The sequence below is a fragment of the Erythrolamprus reginae genome, chromosome 5 (assembly GCF_031021105.1).
Source record: "Erythrolamprus reginae isolate rEryReg1 chromosome 5, rEryReg1.hap1, whole genome shotgun sequence".
Lineage (NCBI taxonomy): Eukaryota > Metazoa > Chordata > Lepidosauria > Squamata > Dipsadidae > Erythrolamprus > Erythrolamprus reginae.
Window position 1 is genome coordinate 115,820,335 of NC_091954.1, and position 13,143 is coordinate 115,833,477.

At 44.7% G+C, this 13,143-nt stretch overlaps 1 protein-coding gene across 1 annotated transcript in view; it reads right to left on the bottom strand.

Moving 5' to 3' along the window:
• Positions 1–3,630: 3,630 nt before the first annotated feature.
• PSMD1 (proteasome 26S subunit, non-ATPase 1) overlaps positions 3,631–13,143 on the bottom strand; it is a 130,284-nt gene continuing 120,771 nt past the window's right edge. The window contains exons 21-26 of the mRNA XM_070753819.1: positions 10,805–10,974; positions 8,458–8,550; positions 7,519–7,611; positions 5,864–6,010; positions 4,600–4,753; positions 3,631–3,872 (exon numbers count right to left, since the gene is read on the bottom strand). Coding sequence (XP_070609920.1) covers positions 4,607–4,753; positions 5,864–6,010; positions 7,519–7,611; positions 8,458–8,550; positions 10,805–10,974 — 650 coding nt within the window. The 3' untranslated portion in view covers positions 3,631–3,872; positions 4,600–4,606. The remainder of the gene's footprint in view (positions 3,873–4,599; positions 4,754–5,863; positions 6,011–7,518; positions 7,612–8,457; positions 8,551–10,804; positions 10,975–13,143) is intronic.

Consider the following 13,143-nt stretch of genomic DNA (forward strand, 5'->3'; position numbering starts at 1 on the left):
GGATTCCCTGTAACTTCAGAGGCCCAACTGCAATTTTCAGCAAGGTGAAGAAGAAAAAACCCCCCGTTTTGTCCCGAAGGAAACACGGTTCCGTGTGATGTTTTGCAGCAAAATCCTCCTTGCACCAAGGCGCCCAGTTTTTTAAAAAAAATCAAAATCTCTTTTAAATTTATTAAAATGCCATTATCCCATGAGAGGTCTTCTCTTCTTGGCATTGATGGAACATACCAGTGGAGAGAATGAGTCTCAACCTGGCAGGACTCAAGGAAGAAATGAAAAGTCATAAAAGAAGTAAAGATGTTGATGGAGACAAAAAAGGGGAGGAAAACCACAGATTCGGTACAAGGAGTTGGCGGCTGAAACCGCCAAGCCGTTAGCGAGATTTACATCTGTTTGGTAAAATGGCAGCGTTCGAGCTGAGTGGAGCTGAAATAAAATTAGAGGTTTTTAATGGATTCTAATTTTGCCCCAAATTCGACAGAGCTATAAATGATTCCAGACTACCACAAACATTTGGCCGCCTCGGCTGAGAATGATGGGTGTTGTGGTTGAAGTCTTTTTTGTTGGGTTGGACAAATTTGGTCCCATTAAAACTTCTTCTGGACCAGGACCAAAAGTTTACAACTGAAAAGAGAATTATTATTTCAAAGGACGCAGAGAAAAGTGCACATAAAAACTAGCTGGGTGATTTTGGGCCAATTGCCAGGCGCCTGTGAGTTCTAGTGGCACTTTTGCGATCAAAGCTATCTGGGGGACTTTTGGCCAATCACCAGGAGATGGTGAGTTCTAGTTCCCCCTCAAGGCATGGAAGCTGGATGACTTTGGGCCAGGTGTCTGTGAGTTTTAGTGCTGTTTTAGGCATAAAAGCTGGCTGGGTGACTTTGGGCCAGGTGCCTCGAGTTCTAGTTGTTATAATATAATAATATAATATAACATAATATAATATAACATAATATAACATAATAGAATATATAATATACAAAACTAAACAAAATAAACCTACATATCCACACACTAGATACAAATACTTACCATTAGGTCGCTTAATCATGAAAGTCAACAGTACGGTTGGCAAATTATGTCTTCTATATAACAAATAAACGTATGAACGGAATGAAAGATTTTAATTAATTATAAGTAATTAACTCTGTCTATGTGCATATAAAGAACACTACTGTAACTGAATGTTTTATACGTTGTTTAAGTTTATATGTTCATTTGTCTGTTTTTGTCTCTTTTTTAATTTTATATGTATATATTCAATAAAGATACTGTATTTTTTGGAGTATAAGACACGCTTTAGTTTTGGGGGAGGAAAATAGGGAAAAGACTCTGCTTACCAGGTATTCACCTGGCTAGCGTCCTTAGCCAGTACTGTACATTATTTTATCCCCTGGTTAGGGTTTTAAAAAAAACTTTATTCAGAGGGAGTAACAATGAAAGAGCTTGCAAGCCGGTAAGAACTGGGAACATGGTTAGCACCTGGAAAGAAACATTTGGAGCAAATAGAGCCATGGAAAACACCCTGCAAAGACTTAGGACTTGGAAAACATTCTTTGCAGAGAGTAACAATGAAAGAGCTTGCAAGCCGGTATGAGCTGGGAATATTGTTAGCACCTGGTAAGGGGCTGGAAAGAAATTTCACAACAATGAAAGAGCCTGCAAGGTAAGAGCTGGGAAAATCAATAGTTAGGGTGCGGGGGGGCGGGGGGAAGAAGGGAGATACATTCGGGGTATAAGACGCACCCAAATTATTAGCTTCTTTTAGAGAGGAAAAAGATGCGTCTTCTACTCTGAAATTTTTTAAAATTTAATTTAATTTTTAAAAAGTAATTATTGTCTGGTGGTGTGTATAACCACAACCCAACACCCTTCCATCGGCCGGATTGACACCAGCCCTCTGCTTCCTAAGAAGCCCGGTTATCCCTCTCACCCGCCAGGCCTGAGGACTGCGATCCCCCCCCCCCTGCTCACTTTGCAGCCCAGCGGTGCGCCAACCCCGGGCACGGAAAGGAAACCCACAAAAATGTGGCAAGGGGGGAAATATCCCTCGCACGCCTCATCGACAACCCAGCGGGTTCCACCTCCGAAGTTGACTCAGGCCCCTCTTGCCTTCACTGTGGGTCTATTGTCTGCCCCATCCGCGGCTCTTCCACCCTCCCGCTGGGCTTCTCTCCAAGCGTTATATCTCAGAGGCCCCGGAGATGTTCATTCGGAGGCTGTTCGGTGCCAACACGGAGAAAATATGTAAACAGACAATTTTCTGGAGGTGTGCGCCACACATATGCAAACACACAGCGGCAGCCACAACGAACACTGAATTCTCCCCACAGGTTGGTGGGGGGGGGGATTTGCTTTCATATTAAAATTTCATATAATTTCACAATGCCTCCAGAAGTTGTGAACACCAACAAGTTCCATATCAATGCAATCAAGAAACAAACACAAATAAATAAATCCAGTATCTCAGGGGCTGCCACAAAGAAGAGGGAGTCAACCTATTCTCCAAAGCACCTGAGGGTGGAACAAGAAGCAATGGGTGGAAACTAAACAAGGAGAGAAGCAACCTTAGAACTAAGGAGAAAATTCCTGATAGTCAGAACAATTAACCAGTGGAACTCCTTGCCTCCAGAAGTTGTGAATGCTCCAAAACTGGAAGTTTTTAAGAAGATGTTGGATAGCCATCTGTCTGAGGTAGAATCCTAGAGCTGGAAGGGACCTCCAGGGTCATCAAGTCCAACCCCCTGCTCAATGCAGGATTCACTAAACCATCCCAGAAAGATGACTGTCCAGTCTCTGTTGGAAGACCTCCAGTGAAGGCGAGCCCACCACCTCCTGTGGTAAACTGTTCCACCGGTTTATCACCCTTTCCGTTAGAAAGTTTTTTCTGATATCTCATCTAAGTCTCCTCCCCTGCAGTTTCATTCCATTGTTTCTAGTCCTTCCATGTGCTGGTGAGAACAATGTTGATCCCTCTGCTCTGTGACAGCCCTTCAGATATTGGTAGACAGCTATCGAGTCTCCTCTCAGTCTTCTCCTTTGCAGACTAAACATTCCTCATAGAACGTGGTTTCCAGACTATTCATCATCCTTGTGAGTAGTGCAGGGTTTCCTGCCTAAGCAGGGGGTTGGACTAGAAGACCTCCAAGGCCCCTTCCAACTCTGTTGTTGTTGCTGTTGTTATTATTAAATTTCCTGGGCCGGACAAGCTTTGTTCAAGAAATGATGTCTCCATGTGTGATTTCTACAGGCTGTCTCGCTCTGAATAAAGGAGAGAGCGAGAGAAAAAGAGAGCGAGAGAAAGAGAGCGAGAGAAAGAAAGAGAGTGAGAGAGAGAGAGACAGAAAGAGAGAGAGAAAGAGAGAAAGAGAAAGAGAGAGAGAGAAAGAAAGAGAAAGAGAGACAGAGAGAAAGAGAGAGAGAGAAAGAAAGAGAGAGAGACAGAGAGAAAGAGAGAGAAAGTGAGAGAGACAGAGAGAAAGAGAGAGAAAGAGAAAGAGAGAATGTTAGAAAGAGAAAGAGAGAGACAGAGAGAAAGAGAGAGAGAGAGACAGAGAGAGAAAAAGAGAGAAAGAAAGAGAAAGAGAGAGAGAGAGAGAGAGAGAGAAATCTAATAACAAACCGCCAGAATTTTTTTTTTTACCTTTCGGGTATTTTTTTATTAATTTATTTTGAAAACCGGGTTTCTTGTAAATGAGGAGTAAACGCGAAAAGAGAGAAAGGGCCAGTTCTCCGTCGTCCGCAGAATGGCCAGCAGAGAAGCGTCGGTTGGGCCATGCGCTGCTGAGCTGCGGCTTGTCGCGGGAGCTTCCTCCTCCCAGGGGGGCTCCAGACGCTCCGACGTTGTGCCGAACTCCATTGAGGGGGTTTGTCTGGAGGAGGAGGAGGAGGAGGAAGAAGAAAGGAATTGGGGTGAGCTTCCTCGCTTGCAGAAGGCTGGGCTTCTTCTACGTTTAGTGGCTGACGTTCCATAGTTGGGTCATGAAACATTTGCAATAAAACCATGAAGGTCACAGAGTCCTCGTCCTCCTCTGCTTATTATCTCTGGATCCCAAAAGGACCAATTGCCCGGGCATCCAATCACTACCACGGCACTTGACCAACAGTCAGGCCGCTGAATTCCCCGCCCACAGAAACATAGAAGATTGACGGCAGTAAAAGCCCTCCTGGTCTATATACTATTTTCTGTATTTTATCTTAGGATGGATCTATGTTTATCCCAGGCATGTTTCAATTCAGTTCCCGTGGATTTACCAACCACGTCTGCTGGAAGTTTGTTCCAAGCATCTACTACCCTTTCAGTCAAATAAGATTTTCTCCCGTTGCTTCTGATCTTTCCCCCAACTAACTTCAGATTGTGTCCCCTTGTTCTTGGGTTCACTTTCCTATTAAAAACACTTCCCTCCTGAACCTCAATTAGCCCTTTAACATATTGAAATGTTTCCACCGTGTCCCCCTTTTTCTTTCTGAACTCCAGACTCTACAGATTGAGTTCATTAATTTTCCCTATAATTTTCCCAGGGTCATCTTCCGTCTGGATTAAAATTTTGGCCTTGTCCGGTGAAAGCGAATCCAGCCGGGAAGCCCAAGGACACCCACCTGAATCCTAGTCATCGATATACTCGAAGGGTTCGGGGGGCTCCGGCTCCTGCTCCTCCTCCTCTATCTTGGGGCCGTGGGCTGCCACGGGCTCCACCAGCTCTTCCGTGTCCTCACTGGTGTCTCGCAAGACGATGATGCCCCCAATGGAAAGCTAAGGGGACAAAAGCAGGCAGCTAATAACAGCGGCACTTAAGACTTAGATACCGTTTCACAGGGCTTTAGAATTTTTATTGGCCAAGTGTGGTTGGACACACAAGGAATTTGCCTTTGGTGCAGATGCTCTCAGGGAACATAAAAGTTGATGTCCAGGATGCGAGGGGTCAGTAAATATTTTCACCGCCCTCTTTTTGACTCGTGCAGGATACAGCCCTACTCTGAGCAGTTTGCATAGTCAGCCTATTGCCCCGAACTATCTGGGTCCTCATTTACCGACCTCGGAAAGTCAGCTGAGTCAACTTAGAGCTGATCAGGATCAAACTCATGGCTATGGGCAAAATTAGCCTGCAATGCTACATCCTAAGCACTGGGCCACTAAGTGAGTGAGTGAGTGAGTGAGTGAGTGAGTGATGGAGGGAGGGAGAGTAGGAAGGAAGGAAGGAAGGAAGGAAGGAGGGAGGGAGGGAAAAAGGAAAGCAAGTCATTCTTACTTTCTTTCCTCCCTTCCTCTCTCCTTCCTTCCTCTCCTTCCTTCCATCCATCCATAGTGAAGGAGGGAGGAAGAGAGTAAAGTAGGAATGAGAGAAGGGAGGGAGGAAGAAAATAAAGTAAGAATAAGAGGAGGGAGAGATGCAGGGACGGAGGAAGGGAAGAAGGAAGGAAAGAATGAGAGGAGAGAAGGAGGGAGGAAAGAAAGTAAGAATGAGGAGGGATGGAGGAATGAAAAGAAGAAAGAAGGAAGAAAAGAAAGGAAGAATAAGAGGAGGGAGGGAGGGATGAACGGACAAATGGATGGATGGAGGGGGGAGAGAGGGAGGAAAGAAAGTAAGAATGAGACGATGAAGGAAGGGCAATAGCACTTAGACATATGGATGGATGGATGGGTGGCTAGGTGGACGGATGGACGGACAGAAGGATGATAGATAGGTAGGTAAGTAGAAATGATAGACAGGTAGGTAGGTGGATGGATGGACAGATGGATGGGTGAATGGATGGGTGATGGGTAGGCAGGTAAGCAGACCATGTATACAGATAAACAGGTGGGTAAGTGGATGGACAGGTAGGTGGGGGTTGGGTGGCAGGTAGGTAGGTAGTGGAAACTCACCGTCTTGAAAGGCTGGTACCGGCAGCTCTCGGGCATCGTGAGCACCTTCAGCTGGGCCGGCATCACCCGGGCTGGATTGTCCAGGATCTGAAAAGAGGGTTCAGGCTCCTTCTTCTTCTCCTTCTCCTCCTTCTTCTCCGCTTCTTCCTGTTTGTGGAGGTGAGGAAAGTAACAAGAGGGATCTCGCGAAATTGAGTGACAAAGTGGCAAATGCATTTTAACCTAAACAAGTACAAAGTTATGCACATCGGGGCAAAGAACCCCAATGATACCTTCCAACTGATGGGGACAAAGCTTTCTGAAACAACCCAAGAAAGGGATCTTGGGGTTTTGGTGGACAGCTCAATGAAGATGTCTACCCAGTGCACAACAGCAGTAAAAAAAGCAAATTCTATACTTGGCATGATTAGGAAGGGAATCAAAAATAAGTCAGTAAGGGTTGTTTTGCCTCTGTACAAATCGATGGTGAGACCCCACTTGGAGTCCTGTGTACAGTTCTGGTCACTGCACCTCAAGGATAGAATGGAAAAGGTGCAAAAAAGGGCAACAAGAAGGATCAAGGGAATGGAGCCCCTCCCTTATGAAACCAGGTTGCAACGCCTTGGTCTCTTCAGCCTTGAAAGGTGGCGTTGAAGGGGGGACTTGATCGAAGTGTATAAAATCCTGCATGGGATAGAAAAGGTGGATAGAGAAAAATTCTTTTCTCTATCACACAATACTAGGACGAGGGGCCCCTCCCTAAAGCTCATAGGTGAGAAAGTGAGGACAAATCAAGGGAAATATTTATCCACCCAGAGGGTCGTTGGTTTATGGAATTCACTTCCAGAAGAGGTCGTGACAGCTGTCAGCCTGGATAGCATCAAGGCAGGATTAGACAGATTCATGGATGCCAAGTGTATCGGTGGTTATTGAAATGGATGTCCATGTGCCACCTCTATGTTGGTTGAGGCAGTCAGGATTCCCTTGGGTCCCATTTGTTGGGGGTCAAGGGAAAGGGAGGGTCTTGCCTTCTCTTTCTGCTCAAGATCCCCATGGACAATTGGGGGGCCACTGTGGGCCATAGAATGCTGGACTCGATGGGCTTTGGCCCCATTCAGCAGGGCTCTTTGGAATGGAGGAAAACAGCAACCCCCTGTGGGTGGGCTCAACCCTTTTAAAACAGGTGAATTTAGCAATTTTTTTAAAAAAGTCTTATCAAACACAAGTTTAAATTTCCTGGTTTGTGAATGTGGATTTTTGCAGAAGGGCCCAGCTTAGCAGAAAAATGTAAAATCCTGCCATTTAATTATCAGTCATTCCTGTGAACTCTGTTGTGATATTCATGAACTGGGAGGGCCAGGTTAACAAGGTTAGCCAATGAATAGGCACAGCAACTCCGCCAGCCAATGGCCAATGGGAGCTGAGTGCTTCTGAGTCTGTGCTGAGAATCAAAACTGGAACTTTAATTGTAGGCTGTGCGCGGCTCAGTGGCGGATTGCCATGACCGCCACCAGTGTACATGCAGCTTCTATGGGCGCGCGTCCCAGTGTGTATTTACTTCCGCGCATGCGCAGGAAGGAAAAAAAACACGCTGAAATCTCCCAGCGTTTGTTTTGCCTCCGCGCATGCGCAGGCGGCTTCCTTCCAAACTGGACTAGCTAGAGAAGTCGACTCACCACTTCCATTTTCTCCTCTTCCTTCTTCTCTTTCTCTTTCTCCTTCTCTTTCTTCTTGGCTTTTGCGGTGATGGACAACACGGCGGTGGACACCTGGTTGCAACCGGGGAGGAAGGAAAACAGTGGAGGGTTAGAGAAGCAGCCCAGCGAGGCTCCGGGGGAGGTTTGCTCAGTTAACGGCACACAAAAGCACTTTCATAGGTAGGCAGGTATTAAGGGGTGTGTGTGTGTGTGTGTGTATGGGTTCTCCTAAAAATGGGAGTTCCAGGTGTAGTTACAGATGAAGAAACGATAGACATCACAATCTCCAGAGCTTTAAAAAATTATATTATACTAAGCTTTTGTTTGCTCCCTGCTAACATCATCTCAGACTAAGTAAAAAACAAAAAAGCTAAGTACAGGCGGGAGGAAAGGTTGTGGGCCTATTACACGTGCAATGACTAAATCTATCTATCTATCGTATCTATTTGTATCTATCGTATCTATCTATCTATCTTATCTATCTATCGTATCTATCGTATCTATCTATCTATCTATCTATCTATCTATCTATCTATCGTATCTATCTATCTATCTATCTATCTATCGTATCTATCTATCGTATCTATCTATCTATCTATCTATCTTATCTATCTCCTTCCTGTCTATCTGTCTGTTGTCTTATATCTGTCTGTCTGTCTAACTATGTCTGTCATCTATAATATCTCTCTCTATCTATCTCCTTCCTGTCTATCTATATCTGTTGTCTTATATCTGTCTGTCTGTCTGTCTATCTCTGTTGTCATGTATAATCTCAATCTCTCTCTCTCTTTCTATCTATCTATCTCCTTCCTGTCTGTCTGCCTGTCTATCTATCTATATCTTCATGCTCCTTCACAATCAGATGGGGTCATTGATGGCCGGTGAGGCTGTGAAGGTAGGGCCTGGATGCAAACCAACCTTTTCCTTCTCCTTCTCTTTTGGCACTTCCAATGGGGCTGGGTAGGCAAATGTGGAGGGCTTGACGTTAGACCGGTACTGAACTTTTGGCATCTGGAAAAAAAAGGAAGGAAAGAGGGGAGAATGGGAGGGAGGGAGGGAATGAGAAAGGAGGAAAGGAAGGGAGGAAGGAAAGAAGCAAGTAAGCAGGAAGGGAGGGAGGGAGGAAGCAAGGAGTGAGGGAGCGAGCGAGGGAAGAAGGGAGAGAGGAAGGAAGGAAGGAAGGAAGGAGGGAGGGAGGGAGGGAGGGAGAAGATGGAAATGAGGAAGAGGGGAACAATTTCAGAAGCTGAAGACCAAACGGTGACAAAAAAGCTGGGATGAAAATTATTTTTAACTGGCTTTTATTTTTAAACTTCGTTTTTAATTGACCCAAGGACTGCAAACTTGGTTGCGGATAAACCTGGGGTCCTTTAATTCCTGCAAGACAGCTTAGGTTAGCATCGGATTTTGGCTCAGATAAAGCAGGCGTCTGCAGAGCGCAGGGAAATGGGTTTTGATTTCGCTTTGATTTTTTAAAATACCAAAGTTCAACATGCTGGGCAGAAGCTTGTAGCTCCCAATCTGGCACATCTGAGGATTTGTGAGATAAGACTTCCTTTTGGGTGGGGGTGAGGTTACACCTCAATAAAATAACACAAATAAAGGAGGATATTTTTGCTGGGATTTGACTGCAACTTCAAGTGTGTCCTTTTGCCTGTTGAACTTGCAAAGACTTTTGTAAAAGTCTTACCAAAAAAAAAGATGTTATGACTTTGGGAAAAAAGGGCAGAGAAGAGCAACTACGATGATTAAAGACCTGGAGACCAAAACGTACGAAGAACGGTTGCTGGAATTGGATTTGGCTAATCTACAATTTAAAAAGGACCAGGGGAGACATGATAGCAGCCTTCCAATATTTGAGGGGTTGCCGGGAAGAAGAGGGAGTCAACCTCGTCTCCAAAGCACCTGAACGCAGGTGAAGAGACAATGGATGGAGAAATTTGTTAACATTGAGAACAATGACAATATTGCCTCTAGAAGTTGTGGATGCTTTATCACTGGAGCTTCTTTATATATACACTGCTCAAAAAAAATAAAGGGAACACTTAAAAAACACAATATAACTCCAAGTAAATCAAACTCCTGTGAAATCAAACTGTCCACTTAGGAAGCAACACTGATTGACCATCAATTTCACCTGCCGTTGTGCACTTTCAACTTTGTACAGAACAAAGGATTCAATGAGAACATTTCATTCATTCAGATCTAGGGTGGGTTCTTGGAGGGCTCCCTTTATTTTTTGGAGCAGTGTATACAAAGTGCAATGCAGCATCACGTTTTATCCTGCTTGTTTGAAAAAATAAAGAGCGAGTTGTATTTCAAAGAAGTGAGTTTTCGGGACTTGGAAATTTACTGGAGATCAGAGAGTAGAACACCATCGTGACTTTAGATTCGGGTTTCTCCAGTTGGGCTAACACGGCCCTGTTAATTTGAAGAAGCCTTGGACTCAAATTTTATTTCTCGAATGCCATTTGAATGCCGCATGAATCCCAGCGGCTGATTAGGTCCCACAAAGTTGGCCTTCTCCGGGTCCCATCGACTAAACAATGCCGGTTGGTGGGGCCCAGGGGAACAGCCTTCTCTGTGGTGGCCCCGGCCCTCTGGAACCAGCTCCCCCCAGAGATTAGAACTGCCCCCACCCTCCTTGCCTTTCGTTAACTCCTTAAAACCCACCTTTGCCGTCAGGCATGGGGGAACTGAGATATCTCCCCTTGCCTATGTAGTTTTATGTATGGTATGTTGTATGTACGATTTTTAAACAATGGGGCTTTTAGACTTTTAATGTTAGATTTATTATTATAGACTTTTAATATTAGATTTGTCATTGTATACTGTTTTTATCACTATTGTGAGCCGCCCCGAGTCTGCGGAGAGGGGTGGCATACAAATCTAATAAATGAATAAATGGATAAATGAATAAATGAATGAATGAATGAGTGAGTGAGTAAGTAAGTAAGTAAGTAAGTAAGTAAGTAAGTAAGTAAGTAAGTAAGTAATAAATAAATAAATAAATAAATAAATGATGAACTGGGTTGAATGTGTACGATTGTGTAGTTGGTGATTTTATGACACTGGTTATGTTATATTAATTTTTTTTTTAATTGACTTTTAAATTTTAAATTTTATTATTAGGTTTGTAATGTATCGTATTATTGCTATGTTGTGAGCCGCCCCGAGTCTTCAGAGAGGGGTGGCATACAAATCTAATAAATTATTATTATTATTATTTGCAACACTGACACACGTAGAAAAACACTGCACCTACCTTGAGATCTTTGTTAAGGCCGATGACGCAGGTCGGCGTGAACGCCAAGGACAAGAAGTGGGACAGAGGAAACCAAAACCAGAACTGGGTGAAGACCAGGACGCCGACCACCGAAGGCATGTGGGTGTGACCGGTCCTTGACTGCAGAGAAATTGTGACGTTGTGGCCACCTGGAGAGAGGATTGATGCAAAGGGAGAGGCTCAGATTGAAAGACATCACCACAGTCGAGACATTCTGGCTAAAGAGAACTCTTTGACCATGTGGGACCGCCTTCTACCGCACGAATCCCAGCGGCCGATTAGGTCCCACAGAGTTGGCCTTCTCCGGGTCCTGTCGACTAAACAATGTCATCTGGCGGGACCTAGGGGAAGAGCCTTCTCTGTGGTGGCCCCGGCCCTCTGGAATCAAATCCCCCCTGAGATTCAAACTGTTCCCACCTTCCTTGCCTTCCGTAAGATGCTGAAGACCCATCTATACCGCCAAGCATGGGGGGATTGATTCTCCCCTTACCTTTCCTGACTCAACATATGAGATTGGTGTGATTGTTTTAGAAGTGTTAGTTGTTTATAATAATAGGGTTTTTTTTAATATAGTTTATATTGGATTTGTATTTTATTGCATCTACTGTTGTTGTGAGCCACTCCGAATCCTCGGAAAGGTGCGGCATACAAATCTAAATAATAATAATAATAATAATAATAATAATAATAATAATAATAATAATGGAGGTAGGAGTAATTATTCAGTCATGCAAGACAGATAAATTAAAGTGTATAAAATAGTGTTTGCTTTAGAAATAACAGTCCGGTCATACACATTCAAATCAGTCAATATCTCTCTATACAATAATAATATTACAAGCCTGTCTTTGTCTTGCATATCAGATACATCAAAATATCAGAGCTTACTACATCAGTCACAGTGAATCAGCAGAAAGAACAGCAAAGAGAGAGAGAAAAAATCATGCTTTCTAGCCCCCTCTTGTGGCAATTCTCAACACTACCTCTTAAAGCTATAGGACTTCAATATATACAAACATTCATTGTTAGCTTGTTTATATATTGCAAACCCAACTGTTTTGTACAAAATACAAAAAAAGAGAACTCTTTGACTGTGGGAAAGGATGTTTTTCAGATGATTGTAAAGATGGAGATTCATCAAGAGATGTGGTGGTGCAGTGGTTAGAGGGCAGTACTTCTGCGCTACATCTGCTGATTGCCCGACTGCCTGCAATTGATTGATTTATTAGATTTTTATGCCACCCTTCTTGAGGCGACTCAGGGTGGCTTACAACATTATAAATGCAACAATATGTAAAGAAATCTAAATTACTATAAAAGAATTATACAAATTACTAAAAAGTACAGTAGTACCTTGTGATACGAACCCCCCGTGATACGAACATTTCGAGATACGAACCCGGGGTTCGGAAATTTTTTGCCTCTTCTCACGAACTTTTTTCGACTTACGAACCCACCGCAGATCGCAAAATGGTGCTCCGCTGGGCGCTGCCGCTGCCCGGCTGTCACCATTTGAAACAGCCGGGGGGCTTCTCGGCGTTCTCCCGAACCCGAACTTTTGCCAAACTTTTCGGGTTCGGGAGGCCGCCAAAAAGCGCCACTGCCCGCCTGTCACCTTCTGAAACAGCCAGGGGGGCTTCTCGGCGTTCTCCTGAACGCCGAACCCGGAAGTTCGGCAAAGGTTCGGGTTCCGGAGGCCGCCGAGAAGCGCCTGGCTGTTTCAGAAGGTTACAGCTGACCAGGAAGGACATCTTCGTGACGTCAAAGCTCCGCCCATGGAATTCCCTATTGGGATTCCCCACCTCTGTTTCAGCCTCCAGATCGGCCAAAAACGCCGCTGTCGATCGCAAAAACGGTGCTCCGCTGGGTGCCGCCCCCCAGCTGTAACCTTCTGAAACAGCCGGACGCTTCTTGGCGGCCTCCGGAACCTGAACCCGAACTTTTGCCGAACTTCTGGGTTCGGCATTCGGGAGAACGCCGAGAAGCCCCCGGCTGTTTCAGAAGATGACAGACGGGCGGCGGCGCTTCTCGGCAGCCTCCCGAACCCGAGCCTGGAAAGTTCGGCAACAGTTCAGGTTCGGGACAACGCCGAGAAGCCCCCCGGTTGTTTTAAAAGGTGATAGGCAGGCGGCGGCGCCCAGCGGAGCGCCATTTTGCAATTTTTTTCCCCCTTGCACGCATTAATTGCTTTTACATTTTTTCCTATGGGAAACATTGTTTCGTGTTACGAACTTTTTGCCTTACGAACCTCCTTCCGGAACCAATTAGGTTCATAAGATGAAGTATTACTGTATTTAAAACCCCATATACACTCATAT